Source organism: Rissa tridactyla, chromosome 4, assembly GCF_028500815.1.
Source record: "Rissa tridactyla isolate bRisTri1 chromosome 4, bRisTri1.patW.cur.20221130, whole genome shotgun sequence".
Taxonomy (NCBI): Eukaryota; Metazoa; Chordata; class Aves; order Charadriiformes; family Laridae; genus Rissa; species Rissa tridactyla.
This window is the reverse complement of record NC_071469.1, coordinates 32,810,200-32,827,879: the sequence shown is the minus strand read 5'-3', so window position 1 is coordinate 32,827,879 and position 17,680 is coordinate 32,810,200. Positions and strand designations below refer to the sequence as shown.

The 17,680-nt window shown below is 43.3% G+C and overlaps 1 protein-coding gene across 3 annotated transcripts in view; it reads left to right on the top strand.

Annotated features, from left to right (window-relative positions):
* Positions 1-5,814: 5,814 nt before the first annotated feature.
* Positions 5,815-17,680, top strand: part of NPAS3 (neuronal PAS domain protein 3) — a 620,607-nt gene continuing 608,741 nt past the window's right edge. For 2 of the 3 annotated variants that reach the window (XM_054200333.1, XM_054200331.1), the window contains exon 1: positions 5,815-6,326. In XM_054200333.1, coding sequence (XP_054056308.1) covers positions 6,277-6,326 — 50 coding nt within the window. In that variant the 5' untranslated portion in view covers positions 5,815-6,276. The remainder of the gene's footprint in view (positions 6,327-17,680) is intronic. The other variant, XM_054200332.1, reaches the window with a different exon arrangement.

Sequence of the window (17,680 nt, the reverse complement as noted above, 5' to 3'; positions counted from 1 at the left end):
TAATACAAAGGATTTGAATGCAGTCTCTGTTTTAACATAAAGTTGATGTGTCTTAATTTGGTTTGGAACAGCAATGGAAAGAAAAGTCAAGATAAGGGGATATTGTTAGATTAGGAGTCAAGCTACGATTCCAAGAGGAATTGCACGGGAAAGGGGGAGACTGGCCCAGGCGACAGCTTTGATTTATGGAAGCAAAGGTTACAATGCCTTTGGAGCGATGGGGCAGCCTGGGACATCTGCCCCCTTCAGGGACGCTGCCATAGCCTCTCCAACACCCAGTGCAACCTTTATTCTGTCCCATGCAGCTCCTCCTGGTGTGAGCCTCGGTTTCCTCAGAAACGAGTCAACAGCACAGCTGCTGTTCGGGCAAGGTGCGCTAACGCGCTCTGTTACTTTCCTCTCTAGCTGCCCACTCACTAGGCTGGCAAAGAGTCCAGTTCTGCCCCGAGTGCACGACACTTGGCTCCAGCATCCAGCAGGTTGGAGCTACACGTCCGTAGTTTCGGGGTCACTCCGGAAGGTGGGACCCCACTACGGAAGGGGGGATGTCCCTTTTTCTCCCGTTCCCCTGCTGCCCCTGACTCGGCACGCCGCTCTTCTCCCCTCCTGCCCTCCGGGACGGCTCCCTCGCCCCTCACCTCCCGCTGCAGCCGTAGGGAGGAGCGGGCACGGAGCGCAGCCCCGGCAGCCCCCGCCGAGCAGCACGGCGAGGAGGGCTCCCTTCTCCGTGCCCCCCTCCCGCAGCGGCTGCGGGCCCCAAGCCCGCAGCAAGGCGGGGGAGCCACCGGGAGGTGGTGGTGCTGGTCCTGCCGCCGATCCCCAGCTCCCCGCCCAACTTTCCGCGCTTCCCTCCCGGCGTCCGCCCCCGCGCAGCGCCGCAGGCGGGCGGGCTCGTCGGCGGGCGGCCCCGGCGAAGCCCGGGGTGAGCGCTTGGCGAGGGTGGCGGAGGAGGAGGGCAAACCCGGCCGGAGCGGCCGGCGGGGAGGGCTGCGAGCAGTCCCGGGGGGGCACAAAGGAGCCGCGGCTCTGCGGCCGCGCGTCCCGCGGGGGACCAGCCGCCCTCCTCGCCGCGGCCGGTGCGGTGTGTGCCGCAACCCGGAGGGGAGCTTTGCAAGGGGGTTTTGTTGTCTTTTTTTCGTTTGGGTTTTTTTGGGTGTTGTTTTTTGGGGGTTTTTTTGTTTGTTTGGGGGGGGGGGTTGAGTGATATTTTTTTTTCTTTTTTTGCGCAGCTCTGGGCGGTATAATTGATATGTTGAAGCAGCAGTAGGGATCAGTGCGTGCACACACACCACACACCTTACAAGTTTGACTAGCAATAACATTGCTGCACACTAGGAGGGGAGGAGAGTCAGCTCCCTATAATAGGGAACAAACTCTGCCATTGCACAAAAGCGGCGCATTTCCTCGCTTGTGAAAACCGTCCCTTCATAGAAAGAAAGAAAAGAGAGGCGGGGGGGGGGAAGGTGGGGGGGAGCAAAAGCAAAAGCAAGTTACCAAGAGCAAGAACTTGTGCTGCAACAATCCTCCACTCTTCCTCTTCTCCTCAGGACTCTGGGAGCAGGGATATTCCTCCCCCTCCCCCCCCGCACAGTTGGCGCTAGCCCAGACTGTGGTCAGCCGCCTTTATTATTACTTCATTGAGACAGAGAAATCCTCTAAGACTCGCATTTTGGGTGGAGGGTGGGGGGTGGAGGGACGAGAAGGAGGAGGGAAAAAAGGCAACATTTGCTGCTCATCATTTTCACTGCACCGCTAAAGTAATTGCGCCCCCCTCTCTCCTCCCTGTCCCTCCTCAGCTTGGATTTTTCTCTTATATCTACAGCTCCAGTGGTATTAGACATACCTTTTTTTTTTTTTTGTAGGTCTGATATTCCACCCTCCCCCCCCCTTCACACCCCCCCCCAAATCTTTACGCGTTGCATGTTTGCAATTCGGTAAAATTCTATCTTCCCCCCCCCCACCCCCCCTTTACCCCCGGCCCCCCCAAACTCCTCTCAATCTCAGCCCAGCAGCTCACATCAAAGCGCCCTTCCTCACTCACAGTGGCCGCCACTCACTAATGGGATTGCAGCGTGCCTGGCTCTGCTGCTGCAGCCGCCGGAGGGAGAGTCGCTGCTGCTGCACCTCTTCGCCGAGACTCGCCGGGTGCTGAGCCGCGGGGATGATCAGGATCTTCCCGGATTTCAGCGTGCAGGTGACGGCGGCGGCGGCCGGCGGGGCGGCCGGGGGGGTGCCGGCGGCGCCGGGCATGGGGCGAGCCGGCGCCGCGGCCAACGGCAACCCGCAAAACGTCCAGGGCATCACCTCCTACCAACAACGGTGAGCACCGAGTGGGAGAGGGGTGTGCGGCTCTTCCTGAGGCTCCCTCACTTGCTTTTTCTTTGTGCTTTTGTGTTTCTTTGTTTTCCCTTTTTTTTTTTTTAAAAAAAAATCTCCTTGCTGTTTGTTGGGGGGGAGATTGGTTGGAGGGAAGGGCTTTTTTTCTGTTTTTTCTTTTTTCTTTTTTTAAATACAGCATCTTTTAAAATGCACTGAGAAGTAAACACAATCTCCTAGTTTTGTCTTGGATGAGCTGGAAAGCAACAATAGAAAAAAAAAAAAGAGTAAGAAAAAAAAAAAGTGAGACCCCGGCAGCATATCTTGGCTGCTGCAAAGTTTGGGATCCCGTCCGCTCATCCTTTCTAAAGAGGAATTTCTCAATGTCAATGCCTTGTGCAAATCCCAGTGTGTGGCAGCCAGGGGGATAATTGATCATGGTATGCTGATTGATAATTTGCTTTCAACCAAGAAAGAGAACAATTTTCACTTGGGGTTGCACACTTGCAATTCCACATTGTAGTTTAACAGTATTATCATGTCACCTGTTACTACAGGGAAATATAGCACGAAACCATAAGTATACTCAGCACTGTTATTTTTTTCATCTTAAATGCATTCTAATGCAAATGCAGGAAATTCACAGAGAGCGCCTTTAGGAAGCAAAGCGTAGAAAGTTGGCAGTAAGTCATAATGAAGTTTAAAGACCTTCCCCATTCCCCCTAACAATTCATCGATATGTGCTGATACTAACATGAAGCTTAATTAATTACCTGACATTTCTTTGTGTTTCTACGAGGCAAAACCTGAAGTTTGAATCTGTTAGTTTTCTCCATCATAAGCTTATAACCGAAGCCGTATCCTTAAAAAAAAGTAGATGACAACAGATAAATGTAGGCTAAAATCGGAACAAAACATTTACATTTCTCTAAATGCAATAAAAATGGCACTGTCCCAAGTATCTTGCTTTCCACTATTGCGTTAAATTAAATACTAAGAAAAATGCGGTATAATCTCAAATACCCAAACTAAATATCTCTATGATGTAAAAGAAAAAAAATCATAGGAAGTTTCAGCGTAATATTTCAAACTTAATTGGTTTAGGAGCCAGATTTAGATAATCGACCATTGCCTGTTTTGTTGTTCAGCAACTTTGAGTTGTTTCCTACAATTTTTGAAAACACAGGATGTATTTTCCTTTTGATGCCCATGATAGAAAACGTTTGGTGGTAACTTTTGTAGGTTTTATTAAATGAAAAATTAATAGGAAGTTGATACTCCTGAAATAATCCCTGATGGTGCCTAAACACTTTCTTAGCTGAGAAACATTTGAAACTAAGCACGAGTCTTGTTTTGCTCAAGCAAACACACCGATCTTTCATATATATATATATTTATATAAAATCTTGAATGTGAGACATATAAAGAATGGATTAAAGTTTATTTCTTTTCATGGTTTCTGTATGATTTTTGTCACTTATAAAATATTTAAATTACAATGGAAACTGACGGACACTTTAACGAGGAAGTACAGGCAGCAATCACAATAGTTTAGTCTGTGAAGTGGGGAAGTCAAGGGTCAGAAATGTCAGATTGGCTTTTAGACAAATGAAAGAGACCTCTGGAGACTTTAAGTTAAACAGAAATATATAGACAAGGCAGCATGCAATTTTTTAGTACTTCGCGTTTAATAGTTTGATTATGTCAGTCTGTAATCAGGAAGAAGTTATACAAGCAATACTTTTCTGACAAACTACTAACACCTCTAATCCAAATAGTGCTTAGCAGATATCCAGGTACTTTGACTAATAGGAATCCAGACCAGTCTGGATGTCTCTCACACTAACCTAACACGAGGAAACATTTTTGCACTTCTTCTACATTTTGACTATATATTATCGACAAAAAAGCGTGCTTTACGTCGAACGATTTTTCTCCGTGCTTTCTGGGAACGCTTAAAATAGAGCAGCCACCGACACCTTCTTATGCTATTGCAAAAGTCGAGGTGACACCTGTTAACTTTTATTTTCTTTTTCTTCCCCCCCCCCCTCTTTTTTGGAGGCGAGGAGACAGGTTTGCCGGCAGGGAACGGCATGTGGTACTTTCTAGACACCCCCCACCCTCCCTCTCTCCAGTTCTTCATCTCCCCATACACCCCCGAGGTGCCGCCGCCGCGGGGTCGCGGGACTCGAGTCCCGGCGGCCGCCGTCCCGCTGCGCACGTGCGGACACCGGATCCCCCCTTTCCCCCCACCCCCCCCCTCCCCCACTTCCCTGGGGCTGCCCCGGCGGCCCGGGCCGCTCCGTGCAAAGTTACGCCGGGACGGTTGCTTCCTGCGGGAAGAAATCCTCCGGACCCCGGTGCGCGGAAGACGCCCCGCAGCCAAACTTCCAGGTGCTTGGAGAACTTCCACAGCCCCCACTCCCGGTTCTCCACTGCGGATCACACGCGCGCTCCCCCCCCCCACCCCCTTCCATCCCCATCAACCCCAAACTTTTGGAGTTGTCGCGGAAACATTTCTCTCGCATAAATCCCCCCCCACACACCCCCGACTTTCGGGGCTTGTTCCTTTCCCCACGGAAGCCCGCTGGATTTTCCCTGGGAGCAGGATCAGGCCCAGGAAGCTGTACTTCCAAGGCAGCAGCAGAACAGCCACAAAGTTACCTTGGAGATGGAAAGCAAAGGAGTGATTTCTCCTTTAAAAAGCTCTCAGCGCTCGGTTTTTCCCGATGTCCTGGAAGGAACAATTAAGGTAGCGGTTTCTTTTCCCCGCTCCTTTATTTCATGACTAGTTTCATAATCTCCAATAAAACAGCGTGAAGTGCTACACCCTTTCCCAACAAAGCGGGTCATCACTCTCAGTTAACGTTTCCAGCATTACGCCCTTTATTCCGCCACTACCTAGCGCCGACTCTCAGGACGTGCGTGCACATTCCCGGGGGGGGCTGGGGGGATATGTGTTTGTGTGTGCGTGGGGTCCCCCCGCGTCCACGCCACCCCCGCGTACGGCCCCACGGGCTGCAGGTCGCTCGCATCCCCCGGCCGGCGGCGGCGTGTCCCCCCCCCTCCCCCCGCCCCGCCTGCCCGCGCACCCGCCGGGGCCCGGTCCTCCGCCGTGGGAGCCCCACGGGGGACAAGCCGCCCGCCCGCGGTCTTGCAGCCGCCGCGCCCGCCGAGTTGCAGAGGGAGTCCCTGCCTCCCTCAGCCCCTCGTCCCTGCTGGAGCCCAGACTCCAGAGGAGGAAAGTGTGCGAAACTGCAACTGAGTGGCGTTGTTGCGCCGGCAGCGGAGGCTGTGTCCCCCTGCACGCAGAGTGAGAGCGGAGCTGGGGAAGCAGCTGGAAAATGCCCAGAAATACTTTCACAGCGGTCAAGCCCGGAGATCCCTGACTCCCCTCCTTCCCTCCCCCGCCCCCGCCCCGCTAGCCCCATGGCCTGGCACCCCGCGTAGCTCGGCCCGCGGGCGCGGGGGTGTGAGTGTGTGCGAGTGTGTGCGAGTGTGTGTGCGTGTGTGTGTGTGTGTGTGTGCGCGTGTGTGTGTGCGTGTGTGTGCCGCACCTGCCGGGCGATGCCAGCGGCCGGGCTGCCCGCCGGGGCTGCGCCGCGGCTCGCCCTCCCCGCCGCCGCCGCCGCCGGCCGCCGCCGCTGCCTGCGCTGGGCATGTCTCTGGGGCCGGCGGGGCCCCGGCTCCCTCCGCTCCTCGGCTTATGGACGGCGGCAGCGGCAGCAGCAGCGCTAGCAAGCCAGCCAGCCAGCAAGCAACCTGCACCAGGACTGCGCGGAGGAGTGAGAGCCCGCGATGCTTTGGCCTCAGTACTTTTCCTTAGCCTGCCTGGCTAACCAGGGCCATTGCTGCCGCCGCTGCTGCTGCTAGACACACAACACACACCAACATCAGGAGGGGGAAAAGTAAGGGAGAGAGGAGAGGAAAAAAAAAAAAAAAAAAAAAAATCCCAGGAAGATGGCGCCCACCAAGCCAAGCTTTCAGCAGGATCCTTCCAGGCGAGAACGGTAACACTTTCTCTTTATTGAACCTGCAGCAGCAGCAGCCGCAGCAGCGCCGGGCCGGGCCGGGCCGCCGCCGCCGGGGGCCGGGGCTGGCTGCCATGGCGGGGTGGGGGGACCTGCCGCCGGCACCCGCTGCTCGCACAGCCGGGCACCGGGAGTTCCTCCGAGTGCGTACCGCCAGCCGCACGCACACACACGCACACACACACAACACCACACCACACGCACACACACCAGGGCGAACCGCGCAGCAGCAGCCCCGCTCCGGCAGCCGCACCGCCGCGGCTCGCCGGAGCCGGTGCTTGGCGGGGCGCGTTGGCGAGCGGGCGTGTGTGTGTCTGTGTGTGTGTGCGGAGCCGGGAGCCCCCCCCCACCCCCGCACCCCCCTGGGCGGCCCCCGCCGCTCGGCGGCCCCGGGGGCGGCGGGGCGCCGCGCCAGGCCCGGTTTGCCGGGCGGAGGGGCCGGCCCCGCCGGTGCGGTTCAAGTGCGGCTAGGCCGGAGCGGGGGGGGGGCCGCGCCGCCAGCTGCCCCCGCGGGGCTGCTCGACCCGGCCCGGCCCGGCCCCCCGCCCCGCCGGGCGGGCCGAGGGTGCCGGCGCCCCCCGGGGTGGGCAGAGCGGAGCCGGTGCCGGGCGGTGCGGCGGGGCCCGGGGAGGGACGGAGGGAGGGAGCCGGGGGCCGGGGGGTGCGTGGGGGGTCGCGCTACCCCCCGTTTGCTTCCCGGCCCGCCGCCTGCCCCGTACACTTTGGCTGGGGGGGTGAGAGTGCTTGCTATTAATCTGCTGTGCCGGTGACACGAATTGCCCGTAGCGGATTTGTTCTAGTAAAGTGAATCTTTCTAGAAGTGACTGGTAGGAAACAAGAGTACAAGTTCATGTGATGTTACTTTGTGATTCTTACAAAAAGTATTCAGAGCTCCGTTGCTACACTGCGTTGAGATGTATGCCCAAGAAGGAGAGAGCAGCCAGAGGGTTTGGGGTGGGCTTCCCCCCCCTCCCCCCCACTTCCCTACAGCGTTACAAGTGAGCTTGAGGGTAAGGGGTGAGGAAGGTTCCTGGTTAGTTGTAAAAATGGAAATTAACATTTAGACAGCCTTTAAAAGTAGCTGGATCGTGTGTTACTCGCTTTATATTTCGCAGCACAAGTAAGTCTGAAAAATATTTAAACAAAAATAAAGTCGAGGGAGTCAGGCTCATTTTGATCTTAATTTCAAACTTGTATTTTTTAGTGTGATCAGCATTTCTAGTACAACTTCCAAAACCCACAGATTTTATCTAAATAGCTATGCTATTTTTCCTAAGGAAGCAGACTGCCCAGTATCAGAAAACCATATATTTCGTATTCGCCACTGAAGTGTTAGTGCAGCTGTGTTAGATGCATTAGTATTAACTGTTGCGCTTTGACAAGGCTATATTGATATGTAGCAGAATTTGGAGATACGTGTAATGGGAAAACAGTGCATTCTCAGAAGTCAATGACTTAACTTACAGATTTTCATCTTCAACTATAAATATTTTTTTTAAAAATCTCCATTTCAGTGTCTGCAAAGGCGTTTCTTCTGCGTTAATAACACTTATAGCAGCAGGCTTTTCTCCTGCAGGGTTCTTTGTTGGAAAAACAATTTGTATCAATAAGTCCTGTCCCCCCCAACACACAATTCTGCTGTCTTCTTTCTGAGAATGGTACTGTATTAGTGCTAAGTGTATTTGCCAGAATAGCTTCAGTAATCTCTCCAGCAGAAGCATATTTGTGTGCCATTTTGGGAATTTCTCTGAGATAGGAATCTTGAAGATAGAATTAATTTCTAGGGGAAACTTCATAGCCTGTGCATGAGTGCTTTCTTTATCACCTGTCTCCATTTGGCATTCGGAGAAGGTAAATCAAAGTGCGCGATTTGTTATTCTGCTCCACTTGAGAGCTGAACTAAATAACACTTGGTCTGAAATTCTGATTGAAGTTGTAGGAGGATATACTGTATTTAATTTAATGCCCTTTAATAGCATCTTCTTGTTCAGCTCTGATGCTGTCATTTTAAAGGTTGGATCGGAGTAGTTTTTCCCTGTAGGGAGTGGGAGGAGTAATCATTTCAGGGGAAAAAAGTAGTCTAAATTCCTAGAACACTAATAGCCACAAACTTGGCCTAGTGTCCAAGCAGTTGTTTTTTGCCCTTAGGGTTCACTTTGTTATCACTCTTTACAATGCTCCAAACAGTTTAGGTATAAATATTACATGTAGAAGTTGATGACTTTTTTTTTTTTGTACGAGAAATAACAGCAATCTGTTTGTCCTTTAAAAAAAAAAAAAGTTTTGGAGAAGATCGATCGATGCTTCAATAACCAGGCACTCATGTACATTTTATTAAAAGTTATGTAATGTGCTCCTGAAGTCTTGCGTGTAACTGCTTATTTAAGCTGTCTTTGTACACATCCTTTCAGCTGCCTGCGCCAAGCTCCTTGAAATACAGGCACATATCACTCACTTCAGGGGTTTTGCAGTCTCTGCTTAGCTACTACTTCGGTAAACTCAAGATTAGGAATCCTGGAAATGAACTTCATGTACACTCTTTGTTTAGTCTTCATGCCCACAATATTTAGGTAGATTGTGTTAGATTTTTCCAAGCAAGAGGGTAGTGGTTACAAAACAGATGTAAAAAGTAGCAGCCTCTGATGCAAGCAAGCACTTGAATTGTTTTGAAACTTTTTTCACCTGTTTAGGTTTTTTAAAGAATGTTTGAAAAGTTACACACTTACATTTGTTTGATTTTCTTTTAAACTACGAGTGTTAGCAAATTTTACAGTTACAGTAGCGGTTTAGGGTTTTTCAATTGTGTGGATATATAACCAAGAAAATTAAATAGACAGAAGTGTCATGCATATGATATGCCAGCATTGGTTTGTAAAGCATATCGTAATATCAGAGCGCTATTGGTTTAAAGTGAAAGAGAAAAAAACCCTTTATTTTGGCATTTCTTTCTAGAGCATGAGCTTAAACATAGCAGTGATAAATGATGATATGCATTGTCTAACACTTGCTTTTATATAAATAGCTCCAGAAGATTGCTTAAATGATAATCGAAAATATGAAATAGGGTGGCCTTCATATCACAAGGCCAAGGGTCTACAAATGGAAAAACTGAAATAATGAAATATTTCCAAGGCAACAGACTGTCAACAAGAACAGTAATGCATGGGCATATCATAGAGCTACCAGAGAGGATATTAGATCTTATAGCTCTAGAGCCAGGAGTTATAATGACCTTTATTAAATAGAGCCCTCCCACATTACAACAATCTTTCCGATTTCTGATTTATGGATTAGCAGTCATACCACTCTTCATAATTTGAAACATTCTCCCACCATATTTGATTTGCTGCATTTTTCTCCACTGGAATCATACATTATTTAGGGCTTACATGAGAGTATTGATCAACAAAAGTTATATTACATATTTTCAGTAACTAATGGAATTCTGAATAACAAGGTTTTGTCTGCAGCACTGTTTCTACATTCTTTACAGCACAACTGTGTTTTTCTTACAAGTTACATCCAGTTTGCTTGTTTTGTACCAATTTAACAGCTTTATGTTCTAACGCTATATTATTAATGTTGTAAATAATTAGAGAGTTTTTTAAACAGATTAATACAGCACCTAAAACCATAGGTATTTTTAAGAGAATATCAGGATATATTGTCAACATCCGTCTCCCTTTATTAGTGTCTCACTTGAATTTCGGAGTCTAATATACTGGCAGTTTCAAATCACATTTGCTTGAAACTTGGCACACAAGTTGCCAGCCCAGATGGGAATTTTACTGTGAGAGTGATATAAAACAGTTGTTGAAAATTGACATTCTAGGCATTAGTTTCATCAGCATCCATCCTGAAAAGTACAATGTTTAAATAAATGTTTGTTTCATAAAATGATCTTTATAACAATACCCTCTTTATTGGAAAATGTATTGTAAGATAAGAATTTTGAATAACTGATACTGGCCATGAAAACTAACTGTTATCATTTTATTAACGTTTTGGGATTAATTCTGCTCCCATTGGGGTCAGTAAGATGAAGCCGTTTTACTAACGTGGGAGAATTTCATTTGATATCAATTAAGTAATTGTTTTTTTAGAATTTAAACTTATGAGACCGTTTCCTGAAATCTCCTGAAACCTTACATCCATTCATTCAGTCAATTGGATTCATTTTATATTATTGTCACTAGTAGCTCTTGCAGGTGTAAAGGCACATCCTGTGAGATGAGAGTTCAGCACTAGTCACGTTGTTTCAAAATGAATCAAGTGAACTTCTTCTGCAGGATGTTGGCCTGGAAATTTGGTTTTATATTTTAAAAGTAAGATTTTTTTAACGTAGATAGCCAAGACTCTGCATTTTCACCCCAGTCATTTGATTCTTTGGTTGGTTTGTTTGTTTATGCTTCATGTTTGGGGGATTTTTTTTTAATATTTTTTTTTTTTTTAAAAAGAAGCTGCCAAAGATTTATGGCCATGAGAGGAAATGTTTTGAAAATTCATTTCATAATAATTGCATTTTTCAGAAGAGGCAATTTCTTTCTATGTAATATTTATAAGGCTACTGCATGTTATCTTTAACATACAAAAGTCCCATTAGTGCGAATGAGGTGCGTGACTTTTTGTTTAATAGGACTTTGCATAATAAGGATAATTTGTAATAATATTGCATTTTGCTGCATAAGAAGATGTGCCATAGTAAGAATATAATGGTTGCTGCCATGTCTTATATGACTAGAGCATTGTTCTGTGACTAGCTCGAGCAGTAGTTTTGCAATACACAAAGTCCTAGTCAAATGAATAGGACCCTTGTGCCATTGGTTTGAACAGGACTTTGAGTAGTAAAAATATTCGTTAATTTTTATGCTATAATAGTATATTACATGGGACAAAGGAGGTACGCTAAGGGTAGGATAGTATTTGTGTCTGTAACTTGGCAGAACTGGACCCTGTCTGTGGGGGAATATAGAGTTCACGTTGTATGTTAATCTTTAAAAAAGTCCCAAGTGAAATTATGCATATAATTAAAGTATACTACACAGAATCACAAGCAAGGATAAAAGTATTTTTACCATATAATTCAATAGATGTGAATTTGTTCTCAGTGAGATCGCAATGACAAACTTTAACATACTTAGCGGGAGGAGGAGTGAACTTTGCATCTGTGTATTATTAAAAATTGCAAAAGTCTTGAGATTCTCAAGTGAAAATGGAGCAGTCCTGAAAGAGATTCTGATCTCAGCCTGCTCCAGCTAGATACTGAGAGTTATGCCAGCCCTTACCCGGCACTCTGCATGCCGGCAAGAGTCAGGCACATTAAAGAACAAGTGATATGTAAGCAAGAATTTGAAATGGATTACCGAAAGCAGAGTTTTGAAGATTTGTTACAGGCTGTTTTCCCAGTCTTTCTTATGCGTTGTATTTTGGACTTTCACTCTTCAGTCGTATCTTGCCATTTGTCTGTTCTAGGGAACTTCTCACTGATGCCGTACAGTGTCTGGAGAAGACTTTAATATTAATACTGAGTATTTCTGTAGATATGTTTCTTTATATAGCTTAGTGTGCTTCGAAAGGTCTGTAAACACTGTTCTACACGTTTTGCTGATGAGATAGTTACGCACAAAACATTTTTTGAGAACTAGCAGAAGTGGCAGAAGATGTCAATGTTAGCACTAGGAATAAAATTCCAGCCCCCATTTTGACCGTGTATTCAAAGATTACACTGCCTTCGTTAGAGGGATTTACATTTCTTTTACAGGCAAAACCTCCACTGAAATAAAGTGCTTTCAGAGAATGGCTTGATTGCAATTTAAAATTAGCTGTTAGCTTGATATATAATAGAAGTTCAACACTTATGTTAAATAATTTAAGTGGAAAAGTACTGTTCCATTACCTGCAGGCATGTTAGGTTTACATATGTATATAGTGAACTTACGGGATATAGTCTGGATAATACGTATGTATGTAATCTACAATAATGTCCCTGGGGCTTGGATTTTCTGAAGAGCCTATTGGATTTAGGCATCCAACACATACTGCATTTCAGTGAAATACGGGCACCTAAATCCTATAAGCCCCTTTTAAAATACTTGCCTGGGAATTTTGCCTCCAACAGGAATTTAGAACAGGCTTCATTACACATTACATTGTTTCAAACTGAATTTTATTGAGTAATGAATAGTCTTTGAACAGTCATTTTGGATTAAATCCTAAAGGGTTATAGTTTTGCTCGAATTTAGGCACAGAACCGATACATTTATATTATGACGGGGGCGATTTTTTTCCCTCTTGCCTATGCGTCATGTTTTAAAGTCATGTGCAAATTCACATTTACGATCAGTTTACTCACAGCTCAGGCTCATTTGAGTTAGGTGGCTCAGAATTGTCCTGCCAAAGCTGTAATTCACTTAGCAAAAGTATAACATACCAAATTTTAGAAGAATGCTTGTAAGAAAAGCAGGTTTTTTTTAGAGATGATGGGAGGCAGAATTTGTTACTTTGTGGGAAAAAAATGTAAGTGGGCAGTCTTCACAGGTCAAGGTTGAGGTCAATAGAAAGAACTGAGTGACTGAATCTGTACAGTGCTGGCAGCAGGATTAAAAAAGGAAAAAAGTCTTAAAAAAGAGAATAGCTGCTGGTGGTACTTATCCTTCAGCCTTCACAGCTGCAAAAAAAAAAAGTAGCTGATTTTATTTGTCTGACTATAGTTAGATGTAGGATTGGCATGTTTGCTTCACCTTTGCATAAATTACTAACAGTATGGACAGGAGGTTCTCAAAAAAAAACCTGCATTGTGAAAAAACAAAACTGTTTTCTCTTGGTAAGTAACAAATAGGAGATGAACATAAAAAGAGAAACAAATGCTTTGGGCTAAATTATTTATTCATTCTTTCTGAGTTGCTGTTCAGTTTTACAACAAAACTTGCATTTCTTGTGGAAAATCAAAAGTACAGTAATTTTTTTCAACGGCTGAATGAGCTAGATAAATGGTACTCAAGTAGCAGTGTTTGAAGGATCCAAGTAGTTTACTAAAGTATCTTAATTAATTGGATGTTCACTTTAATAGTGAGGTTTCCTGTTTGTAGGCAATGCTCTGTAACAAGAACATATATTTGATACGTAAATGATATATATGATTTCAGAAGGCCTGTTTTTATTCAAGATCTATTTTTTACTAAACAACTGTTTTGGATTAACAAACAACAAAATAAATGGAGGTGACAGAAAATACAGACTTCAGATGAGACGCATGATAGAAAAGATACAGCAGATTCCAGATCTTTCAAACATATATGTGGTTCCTTTTATCAGTCATTCTACTTAGACTCAAATTTCGAAACTAAGAGGTGCCGTCTTTCCTTTCATTCCTTTGTTAACAGGAAGAAAAATGCTTCTCTACATAGTTGTGATTTGGAAACTGTTATTCCGTGCTTTTGAGGGAAATTTCAACTTTTGTTTTTATATCACTTCTCAAGACTGCAGGATGTTGCAAGCACTGCAAATCCCCTCTTCCAAAAAAAATTATTTGACATACTGAATGTGCATCTTTAGCAACATCCAGTATTTAGGTTCTGGATTTAGGAATCCTTTTGGAGAGATGTTTTTTTTTAATTTATTATTGTTTCTTAATGGTTTTGTGATAGTATTGCAAAAAACTATTCAAGTCCTATTCATGACTTATTTTTTTTCTTGTGGCAATTATCATATATTGCAATGTTTGTTCACTTCAAATAGGAGCAAACCCCAGAATGATTAAGGGAAAAAGTGTCTTTTGACTGACAGAGAATGGCAGAATATTCTGCCTGAAGAACAAAATTAGAATTCTTCTATATTTATTCTGCTTGTTACTAATTGTGAGGAAAACTTTAAAAGATCTTCCACTGACTTGTATATTGCAAAGTGCAGGCATATGTTGTATGTTAGATAGACACAGTATATGTATTTTTTTGAAAGGAAATAATGCCAGTTGATTGTCTTCAGCAAGCTATAAATGTCTTACTTTAGATAAAGTTAAATGTAAATACATGCATTGGAATGGCGATTTTTTTTCCTCTAATGCTGTGAGGGAAAAGTAGGCTCATCCTTTTTTTTTGCACATTTTTATTGTTCTGTGTAAATGTAATTTGTTAATCCTGTGAAATTTGTCATAGATAAATTTGCTTGGATTATCTTGTCACCACCGTATCTGCATTCTTTTGTTCATTGCTTATTCATAATTTAACAGTCTGGCAGTGAGCCTTTTTGGGATGCTCACAAAAGATATATGACCTCTACCAGCTGCTACTATAACCTGCAGAATGCACAGCAAGACATTAGAAACGTGAGGATTCCTCTACTGATTAAAGTGCTCTTCATTTAAACAGTCTGTTCATAAGAATCTCAGGAATCTTTGTGGATAGCAGTTTTGATTTTTCTTTTCTCACAAAATTAGTTCTAACATTTTATTTTTTTTTCCCCGGGTGGGAAAACTAACATTGAATCTTAAGATGGTGGTGCTTTGCTTTCAGATGGACTAATGGAAATTAAATCCCTCATTATTTATGCATATGTATACATAAATGTGCATGTGCATATACACATTTGCATATATCTCTACCTATCTCTACCTATGCATGTATGTGTATCTATATATACATATGTATTCCCATATATATATGCAGTTTTGCAGTGAATTTTGCAGAGAAATTAGTGCCTACATGTCTTATTTTAAAGCTAACTCTTCTATTAGGGTATTTTTCAGCACATATTATTATCCAGTACTAATTTACAGAAGAGTTGTCTGATTTAACCCTGCTTTAGCCCCATCATCTTACAGATTGTATTGTGTAAATACTCGATATTATACAGTACATGAAAGACATTAAATAGAATGTTACTTGAAGTGTAACAACATTTTAGATTTTCATTATTCTCCCGACTCGGTTTAGCATATAAATTTTTTCCCCTATTTACTTTTTTTTCTTCTTATCTGCAGATCAGCTTGTGAGTAATGGCTAGTTTTTACCTCCCCTTTGTGCTGGCACATGATTATAGTTCAAAATAATTCATTGCTAATCCATGCAGTATTGGTTCATCTCCATCACTCTGTTTTGTGATTAGAGCCTCAGGCCTGTAAGAACATCCTTCTGCACAGCTTTCTATCCTGATTTTCTTTGACTGCAACCCATATTTTATATAGTTCCGTCATTACTGTTCACCTACCAATCCTTTTGCATTTTTCAAAAACGTATCAATTACAAGAAATTAATATTTTGGTGGGGTTATTTTTCAAGGGTTTATGAAAAAATACTTTTTTTCACTGCAGTAAGTCTCCAGCAGTGGTGTATATAGGTCTTGGTTCATCTCAGTTGATGATGGAAATCTGACTTGAGTTTCTCATTTTTCCTTAGCAGTCTGAATTTCCTGTATACTTATTTACATTAGGTGCCTCAAGAAGTCCAGGATCTTAAAAAGAAACACTGTGTCTTTTTGAAACAGACTATAGTAGAATAGTAATTGCAGTCTTGTCATTTTTAACACAACATTTCAAACAGAGCTGGTATAAAATAAAGGTGACGGAGGAACTTTTAAAATATATGGGGCCTGATGCTACTATGATCACTCTGGTTGAAGTCACTGTTTATTGGGTCAGATATGAACTGATATGACGTTAGAGCTGGGCTTATATGATATAATGATATTGTACCTTGATCAGATTTAAATTTAATATTTCCAGTTTGTGAAGCAAATCCATCGTTTTATTTCACATCAAATAGTGCTAGTTTTATGAGAAGGTCATCTAAAAGATTTTTCAAGACTTTGTTTCAGCATTGAGTAGTCCTGTGTTCCTTTTAATAATTACTTTCATCTCATTGTAGCCGTGTGTTTGAAAGTGTAGGTCAATAAGGATGATCGCATTCAGAATTTCATGATCTGTGTAGTGGAACAAATTGAAAGCAAAGCCTGTATCAATCACTGTGAAGGGAGGGTTAATTGTTACTGCTTCTCAAGCCTCTGGACAGATAAACCAGTAATGAAATACTTATTGCTCTGATATGTGAATGGTTAAGGATGAAACAATGGAAACAGAAGCAGCCTTCAAAGATAACCAAAAAAAAAGCAAAGAAAAAAGAATAATCTGGACCAAAGTAAGATACTGTATATGCGGTGTATTAACATTTTAAAAGTAATTTTTTTTCCATCTAATATAGCCTTCTAGTAATGATGTAAGACAGCAGAATGTATTAGATTTCTAAAGTGAATGTAAAATATGAATTTAAAAGCTTTTATTATGCAAACAATTTAAAATAGTTTACATGAAGTCTGGACCTTAGTTAAAGGTAACATTTCTAGCATTAAGTGTTTTCTTTTCTTTGTTTTTTATTTGTGGTACCGTTAAGTGTGGGGTTTTTTTCCTTTCTTTAAAAGCACAGCTGTATTTACTAAATCGAGTATGTTTTGTTTTCTTGTGAAGTCATTTTAAAGTATTTTGTCTACAGCCAACCCGGGTTCTAACGGAATGTTTAAAGATAGAAGCAGCAAAATAAATATGAGTGCAAAAACAAATTATGATATTACAGTAAACATTTAACTATTTCTAGAAAGTGAACTTAACATTTTAAACATCTGTTAGTTACTTATATGTTGAAATATATGCAAAAATATTTAGCCAAATTGAAGTCTTAGGCCCATGACAATCATCTCAACACAGTGGGTAGTTCTGAAAATTAATGAGAATGATAATACTGTAAAGACTGTTCCAGAGTTTGCCCAAATTCATTATCTAAGACTCTTGTTAAGAACATCTCAAAGAATTTTAACCAGGAAAATATATTAATGGTTCAAAAGCATTTTTCAAAACAGTGATTTATAAAAGTATAATGGAATTATATATGCAAGAGCTATAGTTAGAAACACAAATAACATAGGAGCGGCACATTATGAAAGAGCATTTTCCAATAGCTAAGGTACTTGGCTTTGATTTTGTCCATAGGTGTCAAGCTTTCCTTATTAATTTATATTTTGGGACAGAGGAAATGAAAAAGTGAAGGCAACTTACAAAAAAATATATTTTTGACTCTTTGTTAGTTACTTAATGAGGCCTATAGCTGCTTAAAAGCTAAGTAAAGTAATTAATAATTTTAGAACTGGTGTAAAAGTCTTTTAGACAATCAAAAAGCACTTTTAGGAGGAAGGGTGATGAGACACATCTTTAGATTTCTCTTCAGAATGTTAAGAATTTCCTGTTGCCTGTTTCCTGATGGGATTGACGCAGCTGTGTATCATATGGAATGAAAGAGGAACTGAGTGCCTGACTTTGTTTTATGCAAGTCCTTTATTTAAGAAAATAT